The 27,006-nt window shown below is 41.9% G+C and overlaps 1 protein-coding gene across 1 annotated transcript in view; it reads left to right on the top strand.

The window, feature by feature from the left end:
- UBE2W (ubiquitin conjugating enzyme E2 W) overlaps positions 1-9,257 on the top strand; it is a 40,041-nt gene extending 30,784 nt beyond the window's left edge. Inside the window, exons 4-6 of the mRNA XM_073679452.1 lie at positions 1,555-1,710; positions 5,720-5,795; positions 6,881-9,257. Of these exons, the coding sequence (XP_073535553.1) occupies positions 1,555-1,710; positions 5,720-5,795; positions 6,881-6,894 (246 nt within the window). The 3' untranslated portion in view covers positions 6,895-9,257. The remainder of the gene's footprint in view (positions 1-1,554; positions 1,711-5,719; positions 5,796-6,880) is intronic.
- The last annotated feature ends 17,749 nt before the right edge of the window (positions 9,258-27,006 follow it).

Raw genomic sequence — 27,006 nt, 5'->3', positions numbered from 1 at the left:
GTCCAGCTCAAGGAAAAGGGAGGCCACACCCTTATTTGCACATAGTGCAAAGACTGAAACAAAAACCTAAAGAGATGAACTGGAATATAAGTTGGTGAGCATGCTGCATGTAGGCGCATGTTCCCACTAGCCACTAAACAGACAAAAACAAAATAAGCAAACACCCTGCAGTAAGTAAATGGCAATAGTGTATGAAAATAATATAGGGTCCTTTAACATAATTTTGATCAAAAAAACGTAAAAGCCATCGCAACAAGTCAAGGTGACCCTTTTTGGGATGGTCCTAACCACTAGTATTAAAACCCTTCCATATGTAAAGTGATGTAGATGTGAATAAAGGCGGAGAAGACGCTGCATGCACACCAACTTATATTCCAGTTCATCTCATTAGGTTCATATGTTCACAAATGTTGAAAAAGTGATATGTGAACAGTCTTAGTCAGCACCTCCTAACCTCATGAATTGAATGGGCTGTTACAAATCTGCTGTAATCCCAGTGCAGCAGCACTCGGACACACTCAGATCCATGTAAAGACGGGATATTACAATTCGTTTACATTCTGAAGTTCTCTCTTTGGTGGGAGGTTTGCCGCTCTATCTCACATTTTCTGTATGGATTGTGATATATTTCTGGCTGTACATATTTTCCTTAGACATTAAAGCAACAATGTCGTCAGATATAAGTATTTAGTGATCGGATTCTACAAATCCATTTAAGAACATTAAACTTGTTTCAAGTCTGAGGGAACATACTGTACATGGTGGGAGACATTTTTGTTGCATGTTGCCGGTGTAGTAATCCTGGGTCCTAGTGTGTGAGATCATTGAGTAAACTGGCACAGAAGACGCTCAATAGTCACTTAAGTGACAGGCCAATAAGGCTGTGTGCACATGGTGTCATTTAGATGCCAGAACGGTCTCCAAGTTTTCCCAGCCGTTTGAGGAAAAACCCCAGAGGTCAGTTTCCTGAGGCAACTGTGCCGTGGCACTTGCAGCAGCTCCAACGCTCTCAGCTTTCACTCTATACTGTTAGGTATAAAGAGCGGGAAGCCGCCCGAAGAATTAGCATGTCACCCTGCTTTCAACAGCTTCACTGTTTCTGAATCCTGCAGCGGTTACAAGAAGTGGCATGAGACAGATCATGCACACAGCAATGTTGTTTTTACATTGCTGTGCGCTCTGCTCATTTTACGGGACACTTTTGAGGCTCTTTTGCAGCGCTTTTCCACCTGATGCCGTGTGCACACACCCTAAGTGTAATTCCACAATTCAGTCTCTTGATAAAAACCATCTGAGTTCTGAATTTCATTTCTGTTCTGTCATCACGTAGTTGTGATGAATCCATCATGTGACGGGTGGTGATGGCACCTGACAGATCCATTGACATTTAATGAGGTCCGTCGTAGTGCCCATGGCCTGAGGAAGACTACGGTCATTGTCACACTAGAATATTACATAGGGGGAGGACTGTGCTTTGTATTCAGTATCAGGAGCACATTTGACTCTTTGTTAGCTGGCAGATATCTTAAACTTTGTTCCTAATTTTCATTGCAGGTCATGTTCACTGGTGATAATATCCCGGTCCATCCTCATGTTTATAGCAACGGTCATATCTGTCTATCTATTTTAACGGAAGATTGGTCTCCTGCGCTGTCCGTGCAATCTGTCTGTCTTAGTATAATCAGCATGCTGTCCAGCTGCAAAGAAAAGGTACCACAGGGGCTTTCCTTCTGGCTTCAAGCTACAAACTATAGTTTGGAGACCAAATTAAAAAATGTGATAAATATATCTAATAATTGTGATTATTATGATCCATCAGTTTACATGCAGGAATAATATAACACACGGACGATAAACGGCATTCTGTATCTCTCACAGTAGCTTTGAATGCATTGGAGGAATACAGTCTGCTGTAAAAGGAAGCTGCTGCTGAGCAGTACTCAGCGGGGTATTTAAAGGGGTTTCCCCATTTTCAGCAAAGTGGATCTAAAATGCCTGCAGTTATGTAAAATAGCAGAGCCAGATAGTACTCATCCTCACCGAGCCCACTGCCATCTCTCCGACCCTGCTCCGGTCTCTTTGTTTTGGCTGCAGTGGTAAAATCACGTCGACAGCGCTCATCACCGCTGCTGCCACTCAGTGGCGATGGCCCTGAGCCGTTAAGCTCAGTGATTGGCTGCACCAGCAATGCGGACTGTAGTCATTATGTCACCTCTGTAGTCAAAACACACGAGACAATAGCAGCGTTTGGGGTCCACTTTGTTGAAAGTAGGAAACCCCTTTAATAGTAATAAACCGTATGGTGGTGAATTACTACTTTTTCAATTCCAAATGCTTTTTATGATTTATTATACATAGCCTGTTTTTACAGGGTATCAGTGTTATCAGTGTGTGACTGGTGGGCGTATGGGGGTCACTGAGACACCTTCACTCCAATAGCGCTGCTTTCCCTGCTGCTGTGTAACGCTGCAGCTTGGCCCTGCTCCATTGAATAGTGCTCTTCTTCAAAACCATCCCATGCTGTGGATATGTGTTCATGGAGGGGGCTACCAGTCTGCAATAGTGCGACACACACTTTATATGCGTATTTGGTTTATGCTAATTTTGTTAAAGAGGATCCTTCACCAGTTTGAGCATTTTAGACCAACCACATCATGGCTGCAGAGCTGAGTAAAATGTAGTTTTTATTCTTTAACTTTTACTCTCCGTTGCAGAGATGTTAGCGTGTAAAGTTTAGGTTATAATTTGTGATTAGTCCAAGGGGGCGTTACCAGAAATTTGCCTCTGGGTACGTGTATTGGTGCCATTGTATGAGGTTGACCAATCATAAGCAAGCAACAACATACTGGGGAAAAATGAACACACCCCAACAATAGTATAAAGCTGGTTTCTCAGTGTGAGACATGTAAAGACTGACAGTCTGATCTTGTCACCGCAGAGCTGCGTGCTATTACAAAGTGCTTGGCGTAGTCCTGAGATATGTATGGTTATTAACACCATTGCCGTTTTCATCTCACAGCACATTCTGGGAGAGGGACAGAACAGCAAAGCCAACAGAGCTATGAGAGCAGAGCTGCAGATGTGTTTGTAATGAGACAAAGCTCAGCTCTGCTGTATTCCTTCCCACCACACTGACTGCTATGAGAGGAAAGGTGTAATCACACTCTTCTCCCACCACTTTATACTCACACACATCTCCAGTGAGGAGAGCAGACTGTCTGTCGTTACATGTCTCACACTGAGAAACCTGCTCTAAGCTATTCTGGGGCGTGTTCTTTTTTTTCCTGTATGATGCCGCCTGCTTATGATTAGTCAGCGATGCATTGGGAAAGAATTACATGACCCAGTGAAAAACCTCTAGTAACGTCCACTTGTTCTTAACATAAATTCTAACCTAAACTTTACAAGCTAATATTTCCGCAGCAGAGAGGAGAAATTAGGAGATAGCTCTTTTACTCAGCTCTGCCGCCACTATTCAGTAATGTGGCTGGTTTACTATGCTCAGACATATTAAAGGTACAATGTTGGTAACATTGACACTACGTAAGCAGAGTTACTTCAGGTTAGGGCTGTGGAAAAAGGTACCAAGGAAAACGGTTTCTGTGCTATCTGGTGCTCCTTTGCTCTGAAATTCATATTTTACTCATATGGAAATTAGCTTTACAAGTGCACTTGCAGTCCTTGGCTCTTGTTTGTTTCTCCCCACAAGTACCACTGCACTTTATGATTAATAATGAAGACTGAGAGTAGCTGGCCACGGGCTTTTTCCAGCACGGAGCACCGGTACATTGATCTTATTGTTGGGTTTATTGGAGGTTTGCTTGCTCGTCAGTTTGGGGTGCACAGATCTCTCCTGAAGAGTGTTCAGCCTCACGAGTCTGTGTTTCCATTCAGTGACAGTAAGCAGAGGAGAATGTGCGGGATGGAACTCATGTATACATAAGTCATACATTACCATTTCTGTCCTGCATCTGGTGGGGGCAAGCGTGTCTTTGTTCCTCTCTGTAAGGGGCATCACTAGTGCACAGCCCTGCAGGCAGGCTGGAGACTGGGCTTCTGGAACACTCTTCATTCTTTGAACTAAAAGCTAATGTTTAAGGGGAAGGGTGTGAACACTTCTGCCCATCCAGGGGGCTGATCCCAGGAGAGGGAGAACAATAAGCCACATGTTTAGTGAGTCAGGTGGTACAGGGACGTAGAGGGGAGAGGATCTTTTGCTGAGGTCCTGGATGGCCTATGCAGATTGGAGATCGGTTGCCGGCTGAAGCTGGTTACACGTGCTTTGTTTGTGAGATCTGTCGTCTGGATTTGAGGAACTATCCTAAGGACTGTTGTTGCTGGCTGGAGTGGGATGCACGTGCTACGGTTGTGATATCCATCGTCTGGAGGAACATAGGCTGTGACTGCAGATTATACCGACGGGAGATACTAAAAGCTGTGGATCAACCTAAAGTTGGGAGACAGTGGGTATCACCTGGTACCGGGCAGTGGTACTACCGATCCTGGGTTGGGATCTTGTGGACTGGGAACATTGTATTGTGACCATCTACCCTTAATTGCTGTAAGGCCATGGACGTAACGGAATAAAAAATAGTTGTATCCTTAACCTGCCTAGGTGATTATTACAACCCACAACCTCAGATCTTCGTCACCTCTGCTTTCCTATGTCAATCAAGAAATGGAGGGCAGTGCCAGCAGGGCAGAGTGCGGAGGAGCTGAGGATGGCAGGTGCACTTTTGATCCTAATTTGCATATGAATAAAATATCAATTTCAGATCAAGGGGGCACCAGATTATAATAAAAATGATATCTTTGGTAAGTTTTTTCTTTGCCAAGCCTGTGGTTTCTTTGCTTGTCTAGGGCAAATGTTACAGACAAATTTCTTTTTAAAAAACCCTTTAATGTACCAATATAAGCCTAAAATATGACTACTTTCCCTGTTTAGCAGAACTGTTAGTGAAACCTATACAGAGCAAAGCCCAGACATGCACTCTATGACGTGATCTTCCCAGTCTTGGCATCCTGGTTCTTGGCGTTGTCACGTCGGCGCCTCTCGCTGCAGCAGCAGGTTGTTGTCCGGTGCAGGACAGTGCGTTTTATCTGTAAAGACTAAATGAGGTCATTTAATTTCTAGCACAGGAATGTAACCTAGATTTCATGACTTCTTCATATGATCATTTCCCTGCGTGCCGCCTGCAGCTCTTGATAAGTAATCCCTGTGTACTCTGCAGCCATCACCTGAGCCGCTGGTGTGAGACCATTCAGTGGCCTCCTGGTTACATTGATAAATGAGTGTGTCATTTCAGGTTGAATCCTATCCTCTTGTGATCATGTAGCAGTGCTCCGCTCATGATGCATTTCCATACTGTGCTGCTCATAAAATGAAGCCACGTATGAGGACTCTTCTTTTTAGGTTCCTGTATGGGATCATTGGTCTGTGACACCTAATATAATCAATAGGAGCTCTGTTACAGACGTAATGTGATTATACTGAGGCCTTGTCCTCTATTTTATATAGGACTCATAGTTTATAGCATGTGTCTTATTATATTTCTAATGATAAGATTAATAATTTCTGATAAACCAATTCCCAAATATTGAGTCATGAGCAGCTCCAAAGAGGTCGCCCCGACTATCCGAGACACCTCGACCAAAATGATTGTTAGGTCTGAATTGTTGATTTTAGCTATTTATGTTGTTTTTTTCTTCTTGTTTTTAGAGACGACCTCCAGATAACTCATTTTATGTAAGAACGTGCAACAAAAATCCAAAGAAAACAAAATGGTGGTATCACGGTAAGAGTGTAAGGCATTGAACAGATGCATACCTAGGAAACTATTGGTTGGTCTACTTAACGGTCGCTCTGTTGGTTGGTCCATCTATACTGCTTCCCATATTCCCTGTTTTGATAAAATCCATAAATATTTCCAACATAAAAAAGGTTTTGTACCTTCTAGTGAATTGGGCCATGCTGGCTACACCCATTGCTAGCAGGTAAATGAGACTGAGCATGTAGCCTGCCTCATAAATTGCATTATCGGTGGAGTTGTCACTGGCATCAGACGCCCATGCTGCTATGATGTGGAGACCTCTGAAGTAGGCCGCACAGACTCACTGAGTGGGACCTTTAAGTAACTGAAGCATAATGCATGTAATATTTGTCCTCTGGGAGCACGAGGTCTGTGCCTCAGGAGCTTCTCGGGGTGGTTTCCATGGCTGAGCAGTATACACAAGCCTGAGATCAGGAATCGCCTGGAATAATATAACACACGAAGCTGCCGTACTGGAGTTCTGGAGTTAATGAGTAACTGTGGTTCCCGGTGACTTTACAGAATAAGTCATCGTGTGTGTGCAAGAGAAGAGCCTCCATATCTGACCATGATCCTGGCTTTAGATACACCACACCTCCTGAAAATAAAATAAAAATCCCCATGTGCTGAGCACGTACATGAAACGTAAACCAGATATCTGAAAAATTACTGACTTGCAAATAAAATATTTTTGGGTGTACCAAATCACTGATACATTCCTCAACATCAAATTTGCATCACCAAAAGTAAAAAGTCGTGGAACTATGGAAATCACAGCACCGATAGACATATTAATTATCTGCGAATAATGAAAAAATAAAAACAAAACTTTTTTTTTCAAACTTGAGATTCTTCGTTTTCAAACAAGCCATAGATCTAGCCTGTGATCTGGCCATTAGTAGGCAGGACGTAGCTCATAAGTCCATGGCTAATGACTTGCTTTCTTGCAAAGACGTATGTGATACATACTTGGGGATTGGGTTAAGTGGAGAGTTTCCTTTTTAGTAGTATACTGCCATGACTTCTGACATATGTAATTTATGTTTTTCTTGCTTTTTTTTCCCCTAAAGATGATACATGTTGATGCCAGCCCAAGTCCCTCTAGAAGATTAATCCTGCTGAAAATCAAGCACTTTGATCCTTCAAGTCTTTGAACTTTTACCTTTAACAAGAGGTGACTGAATTAAAAGAAGACTACTTCCTTTTTACTGCATTTTTACTAGTGTGCATTGTGGCGCATGTTGATAGCTGTTTGAGCTCATGCAGCTGACATGCTTTGTTAGTCATACTGGAGAAATGCGGGCGTCAGGATGAAATTCCATGTTACTTTTCACTTATGCTTTCCAAGATTTCCCAGGTCCTCATGTATTGTGCAATAACAGTTCTAGATGCATGATAGGGCCTCCTGGATGTGCTAACCAAATGCATTGGGATAAGAAGGAACACTTCCATTACGTTGCCATCCGGGACATCAGGATACTATGCACTGTGATTCCAACAATGGCAGCATGGCTCCACATGCTTACCCCGAAGGACTGCGAAACAGGAACTCTGTATATTTATTATCTTGTTTCCTTTATGTGAATGTCTTCTGATGGGTGCAATGGACATGTACAAAAGTCTCAACCCCAGGCGGTAAAATCCGTAAGCTGTACATAGCTATTGATAGTATAGAGGAGAGTGTGTGTGATACGCTAGGCTCTAGGCAAAGTGTACTCTCTGCCTATAAAAACTGAGGCGGCTGTTTTGTTAGGATGGACTAATTCCATAGTCCATTTTGCAATTTCCTATCTGGACTAGTGACATCACTAAAGTGCCTCGTACCTTAGTGAGGTCATAAGCATCGTTCTCCGAAATGTCAGGAATACCTACAAAATAGCTGCCCCCACGTCAGTGGTGGATACACTTGAATCAGGGCTTTATATCAGAAGGGGTGGTGATCTGAATGTGCTGCAGTCTTTCCATAAGCCCGAGTACAACATTATAGGTTTGGTTTTTTTTCTTCTCATCTTAAGCGCCCAGTTTTTTTAGTTTTTGTTTTTTTTCCCCTGCCATTGGCGTGGACCCTGCTTAGTCTCATTTATTTATGTTGGGAAAGAAAAATCACATTTTGTCACTTTTTTTGTTGTTTTGTACGTCATGTTTAATTAATACAAAACTTTACATAGACCAAGAAGCTATGTCATACATATTTTTTCATGTCTCCCTAGATGTGGTCGCTAGTAGCACCCACAAATTAGTACGGGAAAAATTATAAATTTGTTCCATAAATTTATTTACATTATTTCTTTTGGGAAAAGTTTGGTACTCATCGCGCCTGCCGGAACTGATTTAATGACGCGTGCCAAGCACATGTTGTTTTCTTACTTCACACTGACAGTCCTCTTCTTCCAGAGCTTAAAGGGATATTCAAGCCTCATTGCCCTCCTCTCACTGTTAAAATCAATTGTCAAATACAATCAATTGTCCCAAATTATCCATGAATTTTCCCCACCAAAAACTCCAAAATTACTTTATTTTTGCCGGTCGCCATTCGATTAGTCCTCCGTTAGTTGTGTCTTTATAAGGACAAAGGTAGACAGTCTAGACCCGCCAGTCTTCTCTAGCCCATACCTTCCTTTGGGTGGTAGGAGAGCGCCTGCATGGTTTGCTGTCGTCCCTCGCACAGGGATCCTAGAGGAGACACAGGGTACGTGTGGGAAATGTAGTCGGAAGTGCAGCTCTGTACGACCGACCGCCTCCTCCTCCATACATACAGAAACCGGAACGAAGGAGCTGGAGGCAGAAGTGATATAAATCAGAGGGTAAGTTAGTAGGGTCCAGGGCTTTTTGGGGGGAAAAAACTTTGACTTTGGGGATAACCTCATTAATATTCCCATAGAGCTATATATAATATTTTCTTTTATTCCCTGTTGTTTTCTCCTGCAGTAGTTACTTGTGGACTGCTGGGGTTATGCCAGAATCTGTTCCATATTGGCAGAAGAGCCACAAGTTAATTCGCCTGTCTCGTAACTTGCTTTTTATTGCATTTGTTTTTCTACCTGACATTTAGTAAAGGTAAAAGCTTTTGCTTTATTTCAGGCATACAAGTCGTCTCACAGTTTATTGTATGTTTGATTTTTCATCGAGCATGTAGCTTTATTCATTTTTTAAAGGGGTTTTCCTACAATATTAAGTTATGGTATATCACTAGTTCCGACTGCTGGTGCTATGACCAATTGTTAGAAAATCAGCTGCTAAAAAAAAACAAAGTAGCTATCCTGCTCCTCATACAGGGAATGCCAGTGTAGCCCTATTCACATAAATAGAGCAGTTACTGTGCACCGTATAGTGGGGTCTGGAGGGTGCAGAGGCTCCCACTGAACGTAATGTATGGGCAGCTCCAGTCTAAAAAAAAGTCTTAAAGGGGTTGTCCACTACTTTATAATCCCCCCCCCCCCCATCATGTATCCCCCCGGGGCCCCTAAGACTTCTTGTAAATACCTTGTGTTGCAGATAATGCCTGTGAGTGGCGCTATCACTGGCCGCTCACAGGCATACCATGACCCCTGGCTGCAGCCGGCTCTGACATCCGCTGATGTCACGACAAGTGCTGGCAGCAGCCGGGGGTCACGATCTTCCTGGTTCCACGGTGGATGCCAGGCTGTGGGCGGGGTTACCCTGAGCGTCACACCTGGCATCCACCGCGTTCTCTGCCTCTCACCATTCATTGGGAAAGCGCGCGGTGGATGCTGGGTATGACGCGGGGGATAACCCCACCCACAACCCAGCAGCCACCGCGTGGACCCCAGCGTTGAGTCACGCCTCACTTGTCGTGACCTCAGCGCGGGGTCACGTGATGCCTGTGAGCGACCACCGATAGCGCCGCTCACAGGCATTATCAGCTACAGAAGGTATTTACAAAAAGTCTTAGGGGCCCCGGGGGGATACATTGTGGGGGGGGGGGGGGATAAAGAAGTGGACAACTTCTTTAAGTACTGGTGGTGATGAAGTCATTTTTCATTCTTTTTTTTATTTAGTGATCCATGGGGTTTTACAGGTTTTATATAAAATTCAAATAAATAAAGGCTCATCCCTATATGCAATCAGTGTGGTCTCAGTAGTTGTAGACCCTGAGATCTTTTTTGTGAGTTTGTGATTTTTCCATTTCAAGGTTTTGTACTCCTAAACCCTTTCTTAAATATTATATTCCCGTGTATAATATAAAATGTCCAATCCTCCCGCTCCGGCGCCGTTTCAGCAATGTCTGCACCAGGTCTTCCTGACCTCATGTGACATTATGCCACATGAGCCCTGCAGCCAATCAGTGGCCGCTAATCGGCTTCAGTTCTCACACTAATATTGGACATCTGAGGTTACTCCAACGGAAATGTCAGTAGAGCAGCCCACTAGCGATCGTTGATTGGCTGCAGTGCTTACGTGACATAACAAATGTCACGCCAGCCCTGGGAGACCTTGTGCATCACTGGAACAGCGATGTTATAGGAGGTGACTATATGTTTTCTTTATTTTACCCTGGTGAATATTATCATTTAAGAAGGAGTTGTCCGAGTTTTAGACAACCCCTTTAACAAAGGCCGTCTCTTCAGAGGATGATCTGAAGGTGGTCCTACTGCTGTGACCACGGTGATAAGCTGGCATAGGTGGGTAAAGCGCGGTATTATCACTATAACCCCTTATAGAGCAGGTTTTTCTCTGATTGAACAGACCCTTTGAGTCTGGATGGGGGGTGTAGACAACCCTTACTATTATTTTATTTTTTAATACCAGATTCAGAGAACCCCTATGATGGACACATACTTGAAGGACCCCAGAATGTTACACGCATAGTGTATAATTAGTTATCCTGTATTGTAGAAAACACATTTATTTTCTTTTATGCTTATAAATTGGGATTTTAACACTGTGACCAGTTCTTTAATTGACCTTTAAGATACTGAGCTGCAATTAAACCTTTGTAGGAAGGATGCAGAATGGAATTGTCAACTTAGTAAGTCTGCAACAGACAAAGCATTATTTCTTTACTTTCCTATCATTCTGTTCTGGGTTTAATGGATTATTCTTGGTCAAATAAATCCCTTTTCTCTATCTTATTGTTTGTGTCATTAATATTAATTTTCTCAATTCATCCATTAGATATAGCTATTCATCATATTTAGGACAAGCCTGGGAGTCGTACAGAGACTGAGAGCCATAAACAACCATTTGCTAATATGATTCGATCCGTAAAATAACAAACTAACCTAAAAAAAAAATAAAAAAAAATGGTGCTTGTATGGTGTTCAAACAATTTTTGCATACATAAGATAAGTACAATACTGTGCAAAAGTTTTAGGCAGGCATTGAAAAAAATGCCACAAAGTAAGAATTCTTTCAATAACAGAAGTGCTAATAATTTATTTTTATCAATTAACAAACTACAAAGTGAATGAACAAAACAGAAATTCAAATCAATATTTGGTGTGACCTCCCTTTGCCTTCAAAACCACATCAATTCTTCTAGGTACATTTATATTGATGTAAATACTTTTATGCCCAAAAGGACTAAAGTATTCCAGGAGTGATACCTTTATTGACCAGAAAAATTATATTTGCAAGCTTTCAGAGCACAGAGGCTCCTTCTTCAGGTGGGTTTACATATGAGTGATGGAGACCACATTTAAGAGATGTTACAACAGGACATTTGTGCATGGGGTGGATGCGATGGTGCATCTTAAAGATAAGTCAAGAAAATCAAATTAAGGTTTTTGTCACAAATGGAGATTTGGAGGGAGTGATGGCTTAGTGATCTGCAGTCAGTCTTGTGGAGTTGTATCCATGTCGTCAGGATTCAGAAAAGGCAGAGGAAGAAGAGATGTTATTGCTGACATTAGATGGATAATGGAAAAGGCTCAAGAATACAACAAGGAAATCTATTTTTGCTTCGACTACCACAAAGCCTTTGACTGTGTTGATCACCAAAAACTTTGGAACACCATGAAGGATATGGGTGTGCCAAACCATCTGATCAGCCTCATTTGGGACCTTTACGTCAACCAAGAAGCAAGAGTCTAAACGGAACACGGCATGGTTCAAAGTAGAGTGATGCGTCAGACAAGGCTGCATCCTGTCACCATTTCTCTTCAATTTTTATGCAGAAGCTATTTTCAGGAAGGCTGAATTTGCCAAAAAAGAATAAATCAAAATTGCTGAACGGATCATCAACAATCTTAAATACGCAGACGATACGACAATGAACATGGGACTTCTACTCAATACAAAGAAGACAAAGATATTGACTACTGCCAGGTACGACCGGGGCACATTTGAGATGGATGGTGATGAACTGGAAGTTGTAAAGAACTTGAACCTATTTGGAACAATGATCACTCAAGATGCAGCGGCGACACCAGAAGTCAATAGGAGAATAGCTATGGGAAAATCAACAATTAAGTCACTGAACGAGGTCTTCAAATTGAGAAACATTTCACTGGCGATGAAGACACTGCTCGTACATAGTCTGGTATTTTCTGTAGTAACACGGATGCAAAATATGGACGATAAAGAAACAAGACAGAAGAAGAATTGACGCCTTCGAAATGTGATTCTGGAGAAGAATGCTATCAATACCATGGATGGCAAGAAGAACAAATAAATCAATCTTGGAACAAATCAAGCCAGACATGTCACTCGAATAAGTCAAAGAGGAAGACCAACAACCTGATGGCTTGATACAGTCAAAATAACAATGGAGAAGACCCTGGTGCACCTATCTAGACTTGCACAAGATCAATGTTCCTACAGATCGTTCATCCATCAAATCGCCATGGCTCGAAATCGAGCTGAAGGCCGTCAAATATTGAAATAATAGTGAGTCATAAATCTAGGTGTTAAATTGAGTCTTATTGTCAAAGATTTGAGCATCAGGTTGAATACCCAGATTTTTCTCTCTCTTGTCCTTAAAATGAGTTTTCAGTATTAAGACTTTTAAATCTGTCATACCAGTTTTCAGGTCCAGAGGAATGTCTTCTCGTAGGCATGTCCAGTTCAGGTACACTTATACTAAGTTTTTGGAGTAACTCAGCAGAGAGGTTGTTTCAAACATCTTGGAGAACTAACCACAAAGCTTCTGCGGCTGTAGGCTCGTGCAAATCCTTCTAATGCCAAGTGTGTGCAAAGCTGTCATCAGAATAAAAAGGGGGTACTTTGAAGAAGTTAAAGTTTCACACCTATTCTGATTTGTGTTTCTCTATTCATTTCCATATGATTTCCTTTGTATTTTTGCTGCCTTCGGTCTGAACCTACAATGTACACATTCCAGTCAGAACAAGGAAAACCATTGTATGAACAGGTATATCCCAACTTTAGGGCAAAGTTTACTCACACCAAATATTTATTTCATTTAGATTTCTCTTTTGTTCATTGACTTTGCATTTTGTTAACTGATTAAAATAAACTATTAATACTTCTGTTTTTTTAAAGCATTCTTACTCTTCAGCATTTTTTCTATACCTGCCAAGAACTTTTGCACAACACTTGCATATCAAAGTTCTGACACCCATAGATTGCTCTCTAGCAGTTCCTGAAGACTGTCCAATGAACTCCAAATGTGTGCCTTGGTGCGTACATCCGTAAGAAACAATTCGACATTTAAGAAGGTTTTAAATCCTTTTTTAAAATGAATCTTAATATCTAAACAGCAATAATACTTTGCAGGATGCCAAAATATAGCAGCTGTTTTTCTTCAGACACAGAAGTATTTCACAAGCTCGAAGTTAGTGCAAACCACAATGTTTTAACAATTTACACTTTGTCAACACTTTGCTATGCAGCCGCTAGAGAACTGTCATGTTCACATGGATTTCTGAGCTGGTGCCTGACTGGGCACAGCTCCATTGATGTTCAGCCCACCATGGATTCCTGAAGACCCTCCAAATGTCACACTATCCAGTAAATTACTCTTAATTCACGGTTATTTTTATTGCACTGATTTTCAGGATTTCCAGGCCATAAATTTGCTTCTTCAAGTGATTCTCCCTACGAACGTAATGCGTAAAACATCATCTTTTTATTTTGCCATCAAGTAATCCAAAAGAAGTTAAAATAACATGCGTCAATGTTGCAAAATGCATTTCGGCCCATTCTTGGCCTTTAAAAATCAGGGAAATATGTTTTGGCTCATTCTTGGCATTTAACAACTACAATAGATGTTAAAGGCCAAGCACTGGTAGAAACACATTCTGCAGCATTGATTGTCATTGCAACTTTTTTTTAGATTACATGATGGCAAAATAAAGAGAAGATTTGTGTAAGCATTATGTGAGAGCCGGGACTCGCTAACTGTTCAACTAAGGACAGCAGCCTTATCCCTGTGCACTACTTGGATAGAGTACCGAATGATTACTTTGCCACCAATTTGGTGAGATTTACTGTATGCCGAAGAAAGCTGTTAGAAGATTTTCTTACCGACTGAACAAAGTTTCTAGTGTTGAGTCAATATTAAATGTTTTATCTGTATGTAGTCTTGGTCATCTTGCTCAGGAGGAAGTATCTGCTAATACGTGCATAGGGTGAAGAAGACTGTTGTGTTGGTGGATATCTCGGAGAATCCCATGACTTTCAGTACGACTTATACACGGATAACCTTTCTGACCCATATTGCTATCCAGAAAAGCCTACAACCCCACATAACCCTGTTGCCACTACAGTAACATATAAGCAGATTTTAACCTCATTACTGTAGTCTTCCCTTGTAAACTGTAAGCCTTTACGGGTAGAATCCTCTTGCATCCTGTACCAGTCTGCCAATCATGTAGTTCAGATTTTACTTTTTTTTTTGTCTTTCGTTATGCACCAAACTTAAGCATTAAATCTGCTATAGAAGAAACCCTTCAGGCAATACGAAAATTGGGACCGACTCCATTTACAAATACCTATGACATATTCTCAAATGCGTCAGCATTTCATAGAAAACAAAATACAAGGCAGATATGGAGACAGCTAAGCAACTAGGTAGAGACTTTCCCCTGTAACTCTACTGCCCAGTCCCAGCAACTTTTTAAATTACTTTTCCAGGACATCCGTCTTGACAGCACCATAAGGAGGTCTTCCTTCATATCCTTTAACAGAGACAGGAACACACAAGAGGGTAAAAGGCTCCTCCCTCCACCCAAACCCAAGTGTTTCTCCTGTCCTTATCAGGGAAAGACACAGAAGAGGTCAACTTACAATTTCCAGTCGACTGCGAGCTCCTGATGCTGGGCACGGAAGGATCGGGATGGAGTCCTCACATCCCTCTCCTTCCTGCCGTGGGTGCGGAGGCCGACACCCCGCTGATCGAGGGTCCCTCAGCCTGTCCAGTTCAGCTATGGCTCCTAAAGAGAACCGTTTCCCCCTCGGGGGGCTCTCAGTTCTCACTGCTCCATCCCTGCTCGCGGCTCCTGTGCGCACTGAAGATTGAATGCAGGAGCACTTCCGGTTACAAAGGTGACGGGCAGACCTCTAGTACCCGGTGTGCGTTCCACTGTGGAATGCACTTCCGAAATTTGAAAAAAAGGGTGCCAAATCCTAATTAAAGGGAAAACGCCTTTTGACGATTCAGATGGAAGACATGTGAGATAATACTATTTAAAGTATTTTCACAGGGGAGCTGAGGGTACCAGTGCACCCAGACTGCCAGCTATGGAAGGACAAACCACTGGCCATTCTGATACCCCTGCTGAACTCCCGGTACAAGTGAGTTATCGGGGTGCCCCCCTTTTTCTCACACAGTTATTCCATCTGTCACCTATAGTATTATATATTATACGATCCTTTGTTCCTTATAGGACAAGGAGATTCCTAAACGATCTATGACACCTTCGGCCCTTAAGAAAAAAGGGAAGAGATGTGCCATCTGTAACAAAACTGCTTGACACATATGGGAAGCAATTATGCCCGGAGTGTATTGCCAAAGTGGTTCCTCCTTTATGACCGGCATATGGGCCATAATAAGAGAAGAGGTCCAAAATTCAGTCACGGAATTAGTCACCTCACAGTCCTCCCAGGTAGCTCCCAGGCAAAAAAAAAGATCGCAGTGGGAGATGGATTCCAGTTCAGAGGAGGAAGAATTGTCAGGTTACACTGACCCTGAACAGGAGGAAAGGGAAGGATTCATCTCAGTCTCCCCAGAGGAAAAAAAATATCTTTTCTCTTGGGAAAACACTGACACACTTTTTATCAGCTGTGAGAAATACAATGAAGGTTCACGATACAAGATCCATAAATATATAGAGGACTTAGAAGGTCATCTAAGAAAAAAGACATCCAGAGATGAGATCCTTGAATTCATTCTATTACTAAAAATGGCAACAGGATTTATGGCTGACACCTCAGCCGAGTCAATTAGCCGCAAGGAATGGGGCACTTTCCACCACAGCTAGGCGAGCAATATGGCTTAAAACCTGGTCAGGGGATAGCCACTCCAAAAACAAGGTGTGTTCCATTCCCTTTTCCGGCCTTAGACTATTTGAGTATTTGGTCCAGTACTGGACGACATGCTAGAAAGAGCCTCAGACGAGAAAAAGGGATTTCTAGAAGAAAAACATTAAAAAGTATCTTCTTTTCAGAGGCCTCGTTCTCATCAAACACCAGAATACAAGGGTAAAGGGAAAACTGGTAGATGGAGCTACCTGAAGGGAGGCAGAGGAAGGAATACCTTTCCCAATTCAGCAAATAGCACTCGTAGACAATGACGTCAAGAAAGTAGGAGGGAGACTACAATACTTTCTCTGGGCCTGGACAGAAGTATCCAAATACTCATGGATACTCCAATCTATAGCAGAAGGATACAGAATAGAGTTTGTGCAGATCCCTCGGGGATGATTCCACCTAACAACTACTCAGTCCGCACAGGTCTCAAAAAGGCTACTGACAGACGTGGGGAAATTGGTGGATTCAGGTGCAGTGGTACCAGTACCAGAAGCAGTGTGGTTTCTGGGATACTATTCAGGCCTATTTTCAATAAAGTAAAACCTGGGGGCGACTATCGCATGATTATAAATCTAAAGTCTCTAAACAAGTCTGTAGCATACAACAATATTCAAGATGGCATCGATAAGATCTAAAGAACCAACACATCAGAATTCTGTCAGACAATATCACGACAGTTGCCTTCCTCAGATATCAGGGGGGACCAAGACATCGCCATCTGCAAGCTTTAGCAGGAAAGATCTTTCAGTGGGCAGAAGAAACCGTCCTATCAGTAACAGCGATACACCTGAAGGGGTTGAGGATTTTCTCAGTTGGGGAACAGTTCAACAGTCAGAATGAGAACTGAAGTAGAAAGAATTCCATCACATAATACATTGATGGGGTACTCCTCAGTTAGATCTGTTTGCCACGAGGAGAAACGTGAAACAAGCAACAGTTCTCCCTCAATCAAAAAGACAGACCGACAGGGGTAGATGCCTTGTCCTAGAAATGGAACATGGACCTGGTGAATGCTTTTACTCCTTTGCCCCTAATTTCGCCACTAGTGATGAGCGAGTATGTTTTGTTAATCCTTTCGCCGAGTATGCTCGGGCGAGCACCGAGTAGTTACAGCTGCTCGGTGATATGGTTGAATCGCTCCCGTGTGCATGATTTGCACCTGTTTGACAGCTTTATTACATGTGAGGAATGTGTAAGAAATAGACATTCCTCACATGTATTAAAGCTGTCAAACAGTCGCAAATCATGCACACGGGAGTGATTCAAACATATCACCGAGCAGCTGTAACTACTCGGTACTCGGCGAAAGGGTTAACAAAACATACTTGCTCATCACTATTCGGCAGTGCTAAAGAAGCTACAGGAGGACAAAGCCAGGGTAATAGTAATACTCTCCTTTTGGCCCAGGAGCAGCTGGTTTCCTTTGCTGAAGAAGATGTCCCTAGAAGATCCCATCATCCATCCAGAGAGACAGGGTCTATTGGTCCAGGGGCAGATATACTATCTCAACGTGAAGTTCATGCAACTGTCTGCCTGGACCCTGAAAGGCAGATCTTGAGATCTTAGGGCTTTCAGACTCTGTCACATCAACTATGCAAAATAGTAGGAAGCCAGTAACATCGGCAATATACAGAAAAATCTGGAGCAAGTTTTGTGCACAGTATCAAAAAACAATGACAGAAATCTCTAGTCCTATTATTCCAAAAATTTTAGATTTTCTACAGATGGGATTTCATAAAGACCTGAGACCTAGCACCTTAAAAGTGCAAATTGCAGCCTTGAGTACCTTCATGAACTATTTACTAGCGGGTCATCCATGGATTGAGAGATTCATTATCGCCACAAGTAGGATGAGACCTAAGTTCAAGCATAAAATTTCTCTTCCTAAAAAGTGCCTCCCTGGTTGCTATAACGACAGCAAGACGGATAGGGAAGATACAAGCATTTTCAATCAAAGATCCATACCTAAGGATCCTAGACAACTGCAATATCCTCATGCTAGATCCCGCTTTCTTGCCAAAAGTAGTAACAACTTTCTATATGAGCTAGGAGATAGTTTTACCCTCTTTTTGCCAGGGCCATAAAAATAGTCAAGAACTGACTTTTCACTCCCTAGACGTCAGAAGAGTAGTCCTTCAATACCTGAAACAACAAAGGGCTGGCTAGTAGATCCCAATCTGCTCGTACTGTTTGCAGGTAAAAACAGAGGCAAAAAGACGTCAAAAGCAACGCTAGCAAGGTGGGTTAGGTCAGTGATCAGCCTGGCCAATTCGTGAGAAGGAAGATCTCCTCCAGATAACATCAGAGCCCATTCTTCTAGAGCGGCAGCAACTTCATGGGTAAAATGAGCAGGGACCTCAGTGCACCAAATCTGCAGAACTGCAACATGAACAAAGCTTAACACCTTTTGCAGACACTATAAACTGGACATTTTATTAGGCCAAAAAATGGCCTTTGGACGAAAGGTCCTCCAAGCAGTAGTTCCATCCTGAATGTATATTCTGGTATTCTCCTGACGGTGCTGTCAGGAGGGGTGTCCTGGAAAATAGGCATTAGCCCTACCAGTAATAGGTTTTCCAGTAGTCCATCATGACCGCACCCATTACACTCCCTCCGTTAAATTCCTGTCTGCTATATGAAGGTAACGTAGATAGAAGGAAACTAAATAAAATAGAGTTGCATCCATCTTGGTGTGGTACTTGAAAAATAACTGGGGTTTGGGTGGAGGGAGGGGCCTTTTAACCTCTTGTGTATTCCTGTCCCTATCAAGGATATGAAGGACAACCACCTGATGGTGTGGTCATGATGGACTCCTGGAAAACCTATTACCAGTAGGACTAATTCCTACTTTTCTCTGATAGGCCACAGCATTTCTGAGTAACATGAAGTAGTTTGTAGCAAGGGACTCTGTCCCGTGAATCTCATGAAAAGTTCCCTTTTGAAATAACTTGATCTAAGGCTAAAAAAGAAATAGGAAACAATGTTAAACTTCTGATACTTCTGAAAATACTAATACAACGAAATTACCCCAAAAGGGCACCTCTTTGAGGAGACCACCCCCTTTATCTGGACCACATTGTTTGTGAATTTTTTTCGGTTGCATCATATATTATGCACACTGGCCATTTTTTAGAGAAGACCACCATTATAGACTAGAAGACCACTTTTTTAACATTAGTTTGTCATCTCAAAGGGATTTCCCAATATTTACTTTATGCACTCATTATGAAGTCTTGTCCCTATGTCCGAAAAGGCTACTTCCCTGCCACTGTCATCCTGAAAATGTCTGCAGGCTAAGGGACGTGAGGAGATGCATCTACAATGCCTTGAAAAAGTTTTCATACCTGAATATGCTTTGATCTAAATCATTCCATTGTAGCTCTGGCAGTAAGTTTAGGTTCGTTGTCTTGCTGGAAGGTGAACCTACGCCCCATTCTTAGGTCTTTTGCAACCTCTAACTGTTTTTCCAGCAGGATTGCCCTGTATTTAGCTCCATCCATCTTCCCATTAACTCTGACCAGCTTCCCTGTCCCTGCTGAAGAAAAGCCCTACTGCATGATGCTGCCACCACCATGCTTGATGGTGGGTGTTTTCAGGATGATGTGCAGTGTTCATGTAACACCACACAAAGCATTTTGCTTTTGCCCCAAAAAGCTCTAGTTTAATCTCATCTGACCAGAGCACCTTCTCCCACATGCTAGCTGTGTCCCCTATGTGTTTTTTTTGCAAACTGGACTTTTATGGCTTGCTTTCAAAAATGGCTATCTTCTTGTTATTGTTCAATAAAGGCCAGATTTGTGGAGTATGGGACGTATAGTTGTCCTGTGGACAGATTCTCCTGCCTGAGCTGTGAATCTCTGAAGCTCCTCCAGAGTGACCATGGGACTCTTGGCTGCTTCTATAATTAGTGCTTTCCTTGCTTACTATGTCAGTTTAGGTGGATGGCCATGTTTTGGTAGGTTTGCAGTTGTGCGATACTCCTTCCATTTTTGAATGAAGGATTGAACAGTGCTCAATGAGATGTTCAGATCTTTTGCTGTTTTTTTTATAACCTAACCCTGCTTTACTCTTCACAACTTTATCCCTGACCTGTCTGGTGTGTTCCTTGGTTTTCATGATGCTGTTTGATCTCTATTCTCAAACAAAGGCCTTCACATAACATGTGTAATTATACTGAGAATAAATTATACACAGGTGGACTCAATTTACTAATTATGTGACTTCTTGAGGCAATTGGTCACTCAGGTTTTTATTTAGGGGTATCAGACGACAGGGGCCTCAATGCAAATGCACGTCACAACTTTTAGATTTACATTTTTAGAATAATTACAAAACCTTGTATAATTTCCTTTAAATTTCACAAATACTTGCTACTTTGTGGTGGTATATCACATAAAATCCCAATAAAATACATTTAAGTTTGTGGCTGTAACTTGAAAATAATGTGGAAATGTTCAAGGCATACTTTTGAATAGTTTTTCAAGGCACTGTATTTACACCAAGTGGCAGAAGTCCAATAGGTATTCTAGGCAAAGAAGATCAAGGTTCATCCCTGCATCCCATGGGGTGGTGCATGGCACTGTGAAAAGCTTTGCTGAAATAGGACACATAATATCAAAAGCAGAATCTAGTACACCAAATGTGGCAACATTTGGGATGTGTTACTTGTGGATTTCACTCTTCTCCTTTATAAAGCATCAAGGACTGAAACTCGCAGTGAAATTTCACAGCATGTTCTTACTTTTATGTTGATTGTAAAAAAAAAAAAAAAGTGTAATCCTGGTTTAAAAAACCCATTCACTTGTATTGTCCTGTGAATTTCTGCGATTTCCACACTGCTAATTCACAGCAAAATGTCAATATCTGAACATACCAATATGTTCACACTGCTTTAAAAAAAATGATAAAATCTAAATGAAAGAAGCCCATCCATTATTTATTTATTTTTTTTCACTAAGCCTGTGTATATGTGTAGTGTGTATTAGTATACTCACCTACCGCCACCTTTTCCGAGATCCAGTGACGTCACCGCGCTTCAGACTCTCTGGGCCACACTATGCTCTCTACATGTGAGTCAGGAGTAACTTTTACATTGTAAGCCTATAGCACATCAGAACCAGGCTCAGAAACCGGCTCCATAGGTTTACACTGTAAAAGAGACTTCCGGCTCCCTCATAGATCACAGAGTGATCCGCATAGTCTGAGGAGCAGAACAGCGCTCGATAACAGAGAACAGGATGATAATTTCAAATCTGTAATACATTTTGTAATATAAAATGTTGGATGAAATTAGAAATGATGGCAAAATAATAGTATTTCACTAAATGAAAAATGTAAAAAGAATAATAGACCTGCTCGTTATGATGAAAATTACAAAATAATTTAACTTTTTTTTTGTTATGTGTACTTCTAATGCCGTATTCACACATCCGTGTGTCACAGAACAAGTACGAACCGTGCTCCATGTTCACCACGGGTCTCCTGACCTGAACTTGACAACCTTGTTGGCATATGTAAAGGCTTTCAACTTCTCTTCAGCACATCTGAGGGTAGTCCGTAAGTCATGGTCCGTACTCGTACTGTGAATTTAGCATAAGTCAAACTGCAGATATGCAGGATCCTGTTTGTTTCCTTGCATGCACAATCATTGACTAAACTGCTTCAGGACTGTCAATTTATTTAAAAAAAACCTGCAGGTCCAACGTAGTCCAGGGAATCCAACGTAGTCCAGGGAATCCAACGTAGTCCACGGAATCCAACGTAGTCCAGGGAATCCAACGTAGTCCAGGGAATCCAACGTAGTCCAGGGAATCCAAAGTAGTCCAGGGAATCCAACGTAGTCCAGGGAATCCAACGTAGTCCAGGGAATCCAAAGTAGTCCAGGGAATCCAACGTAGTCCAGGGAATCCAACGTAGTCCAGGGAATCCAAAGTAGTCCAGGGAATCCAACGTAGTCCAGGGAATCCAACGTAGTCCAGGGAATCCAAAGTAGTTCACAAATGGAAACCTGAAAAACATAAAAAGAGAGCGATAAAAACAAGACTCTCTCCTTCGTTCACCAATTTATTATATAAAAAAAAAAAGTCGAACACATTGAAATCCCCGGACTATGTCGGACCTGCATGTTTTTTTTGTTTTTTTTTTAATAGGTGAATCTTGGAAAGTGTCTGGGAGTGTTTTTTGAAATAAAGTAATCGTGTGTGTTTTTTACTTTTTAGTACTGGATTAGTAATGGGGATGTCTGATAAACGCCTCTCCATTACTAATACTAAGTTTTGATGCCAGCTGTGTTTTTGGACAAATCACAGCTGACATCAACGCTAAGATCCATTAACCCTATTGCCACCGCACCAGGGCAATCGGAAGTGCCAGAGTTGATGCATCTAATGTGATGCACCACTTCTGGGGTGGCTGCTGGCCGGTATTTTTAGGCTGGGAACGACCCAATTAAAATGGACTTTCCCAACCTGGTAATATTAGCTCACAGCTGTCTGCTTCACCTTTGCTGATTTCAAAAAATAGGGGGGACCCCACTTCATTTTTTTTTTTAATTCATTATTTATTTGGCTTAATTGAAAGCTCTATAGCTATCTAACAATCTATCTATTATCTATCCATCTGTCTATATATCTATTTATTATCTATAATATACTGTATCTAATATCTTTCTATCATCTATATATTTATATAAGATTGCTTTATTATTTTTTGCTAACTAGCTTTAAGTTACATAGAGTATTAATTATTAGAAATGCTCCAGATTTTTCCTGAGCGTTTCTGCATCTCCCTGGCAGAAAAAACGCATGCTGATTGTACATGCTGATTGTACATGCATTTTTTTCAGCCAGGGACAAGCGTTTGTCACGCGTTTTGCACATGCGATTTTGCATGCGGGTTGTCCAGCGCGTTCCAAGTGATTTTAGCATCACTTGGAAAAGTGCTTGACAACTTGGTCACACTTTATAAATCCATGCAACCGGCATGGATTTTATATAGTGTGACCAAGTTAGTTAGAAAAAGAATAAAAATGGTAAAAAATAAAAAAAAACATATACTTACCTTCCGATGGCCCCCGGTCTCCTTCTCCGATGCGTCCGGTCTCCCCGGTGTCTCGCGGTGGTGTAAAAGGACCTTCCATGACATAATTTAGTCATGTGACCTGTCACATGACTGAATGACATCATGGAAGGTCCTTTTACTCCATCACAAGCCACCGGGGAGCCAAGACGTACCGGATAGAAGACTGAGGGCCATCAGAAGGTAAGTATAATGTGCTTTTTTATTTTAAATTCTTTTTTTTTTACAGGTACTATGGTTCCCAGGTCTGGATGAGAGTCTCCTCTCATTGAATCGCTTAATATCCGCATGTGCACATGTAGTCATGCGGATATTAAGCAATTCAATGCAAGTCAATGGCGGCTATAATGCTGCGTGTCCGCAAAATAATTGGTCGTGCTGCGGATTTTTCCGCAATGATAATCCGCAGAGGACATTTCCACAACATGTGCACAGCACATGCGGATTATCATTGGGAAGCGTTTTTTAAGCGTTTCCGCGGCGGAATCGCCACTGTGGAAACGCTTAAAAAAACGCATAGTGAACACACAGCCTAAAATATGATTTTAAAAACGCATAGCATACGGAATGACATACATATGACACTCCTCCAACTTTTCGGGATGAACACTGGAGTGATTTTTTGATACGCAGATGTGAGCGGACCCTAATAGTAACTCTTGGGTCCCACGCATGACCTATTTCGCAGATCATTTTGCAGAACTAACCCAGTGAAATTGGGACAGCTGGCTTTGTCTTTTTCAAGGCAAAATGAACTTTGGGAGCGTAGGGTCCCTGGTCTTCTGTTCTGTCATCTGTGCATTGGTGGTAACTATTTGAGGACTTTTGATCTTCAGCAGCCTTTTCTGGAGCCTTTGTATTGTGTTTCTTGTATCATGATATTCTGTATTCTAATGCTCCTCCTTGTGTTGAAAAATGCTCGGCACTTGTTGCATCTTTGGTCTTATTTCTTAGAGGAGCAATATATTCACCATTAATATTTTCTATCTGAGCCACTACTTCTATTGATTGAGAATTCGTTCACATCTTTTCTCATGACCCTACACATTTGGTAGGAGTATAGCGTCCTCAAGTGGCTACATTTATATCTGTTTGTTCAACAGGGTTTTTGATTTCCTGGTGTCTCCTCTGTGTTTCTGTGAACTTGTTTTTTTTATATATATAACTTAGATACACACTTGATTTATTTTATTTATCTAACAGAAGTGGTTTTATGTATTTTCGTATGTACCTTGCATAGGTACTAAAGAGGTTAAAAAGACCACTCTAACAAATAATTTTTCTTTTTTTTTTTTGCTTGTTTCTTTTCTTGACTCCATGTAATCCTCATTGCTATATCCCCATAAAAATGAAATGCAGCATGAGAAACAACCAGAAGATGGGAGGGAAGATGTCAAATTACATTAGTTGCTTCCTCTTTTTACTGCTGATGTGTTCCATAATTGAGTAAAATGCATTGGGGCAAGTGGCTGCCTCCTAGAGGACAGGAGGAATCCAGAGTTCTGTGTGCGGCGGACGTTATGATGCATGTGAACAGAGCCCAATCGGCCACTTCACGTAAAGGAGGAAAAATTGGTATATCCATTGTATAGAATTAGAGATAAGGCTATTCTATAACCATGCTGAGAAATGATGAGGACTGCAGTGCCATTATGGTCTGACAGGCTGAGAAGAAGGACGTGATCTTCCGATTGAAGCCAAGATGGTGACTGACCATCACAAAGGCATTATCCTGGAGATGGAGCCGGAATATGGACAATATTCTATCCTGTTCATCAGTGTTCTTGGGATTCTCTCGCTTGTGGTTCTACCATTATGCTCTACAAACCATTAATAGAGAGAACTGGAAATCATAAGTAGAGAACCATTATTTCAATATTGAGATACACATTCTTAAATTAAAAGATTTAAGTACAGGACAGGACAATAGACTCCAGATCTCGAAGTGTTAATGGAACGTTTCGTTATATGGCAGTGAGATTTTGGGGGAGTTTTATCTTTTTGTGCATTTGTACTTTCCTGTTTTGCTCATGGCATTAAATATCTTGTATACTTTGTTCTTTGAGACAACCACCCTTATAAATGATCATTTGATGGTTGTCTAAAAGAGATTCAAACAAGTCAACTTTGCTAAACATGGGTGCACATATATTGACACGAAAACTTTTAATATTTGTGGTCATCCTAAGAGACTCAGTACACTTGTTGGTTACAGCACTTGAATTGGGCATTTTGGCCCCAATTCATTAAGACTGGGGTTGTACACGCCAGTCTCAATGAAGGAGCATGGGAGACTAAAAGGCACCTGATTCCTTAAGACGCGCACACCACTTAATGAATCACTCACATTTTACAGGTGGCGCATGTGCCTCCGTGCTCATCGACGGAAATCTTACCCCAGTCAGTAACTAGGATAAGGTACTCCAGATCATGAATTAGAGGCGGGAGTTGCCACTAGTCATCCTGCTGAAACAAATGAAAAAATGACAAAAGTAGCAACATTTTTTATGCGATTCCGAGTTGCACCAAAATTTTATACCATTTTGAAGTGTTACACGCCAGAATTTTGTCATAAATACCTTAATGAATTGAAGCCTTTATCTTTTTTTTGATTCAATACAAATAAAGTGGCGTTATTGGCTAATCTTGTAGAAATTAGAATCTAGCGTTTAACAAGTGTGTAACAGTGTAATCCACACACAGGTCTGAGTAACTTCACACATAACTGTTAAGGCATCTAACAATGAATGCCAGGCCATTTAATAAGACACAGATCCCGACTCGTAAGGTATGTGCATGTGACACAGGTACTTTAGATGCAGTGACACAGAAACACAGAGCAGCCAGTACAGGGTTAATAAACAGGGGGGATTTATTGTAACAGGGTCAATCTCCACGCAGGGAGTAACAGGGGAAATATGGGGACAACAAGGGGAGTAGCAGGTAACAGACTATAACCGACAATCCACAGTTTGGCTGGATGTAGCAGAGTCGACACGGTTGTAATCGGCAGTTTTACACTTAGCTGACTCTTGTTCCCCACAAGGCAGTTGCCGGCTGATACCGCTGTTGTTATCTTCTGGCTTTCCCGCCTAAACAATGCTCCGTCTTCTGGCGGCAACGGGCGGTCTCCGGTTTTACCCACTGAGCCCCTAGTCCATAACACTGCACCTCACTTGCTCGGCACCACGTCTTCTGGCGGCAGCGGGCGGTCTCCGGTTTGACCCGCTGAGTCCCTAGTCCATAATACTGCACCTCACTTGCTCGGCGCCACGGACCCTGCGTCTCTTCTCCCTCTAGTCGGGCTTCACCACAACTGACAACTCCCTGCTTTCCCACGCAAAACTAATTTTTCTCCCTCTCCCTCACCTGACCCCTGAGCTCTGGCTCTGGACACGACCCCAGCTTCCCGGTCACCTGACTCCTGTGCTCGCAGTCTGTCTTCCCCCTGCAACCAGAGGCACGGCCCACGGCAGTTCCGGATCCCTTGTTCTGAAAGTACTTACACCCCAGTCTTCCCCCTTACATGCACATGATGTCTTGCTCAGGTGGGTCCGCTCCGAAACCCACCTGAAAAGTGCTTAAGAAATGTTAAAAAAAAAAAAAAAAAAAATGAACATATGAGCTTTTTTTTCTTTTTCCTATTTCTGACCTCTCAAAGTGGTTAAAA

This window comes from Phyllobates terribilis, unplaced genomic scaffold (genome assembly GCF_046119375.1).
Source record: "Phyllobates terribilis strain yellow unplaced genomic scaffold, ASM4611937v1 Scaffold_4__5_contigs__length_816908805, whole genome shotgun sequence".
NCBI classification, from domain to species: Eukaryota; Metazoa; Chordata; class Amphibia; order Anura; family Dendrobatidae; genus Phyllobates; species Phyllobates terribilis.
The sequence above is the reverse complement of the archived record's forward strand: the minus strand, read 5'-3'. Positions and strand labels throughout refer to the sequence as shown.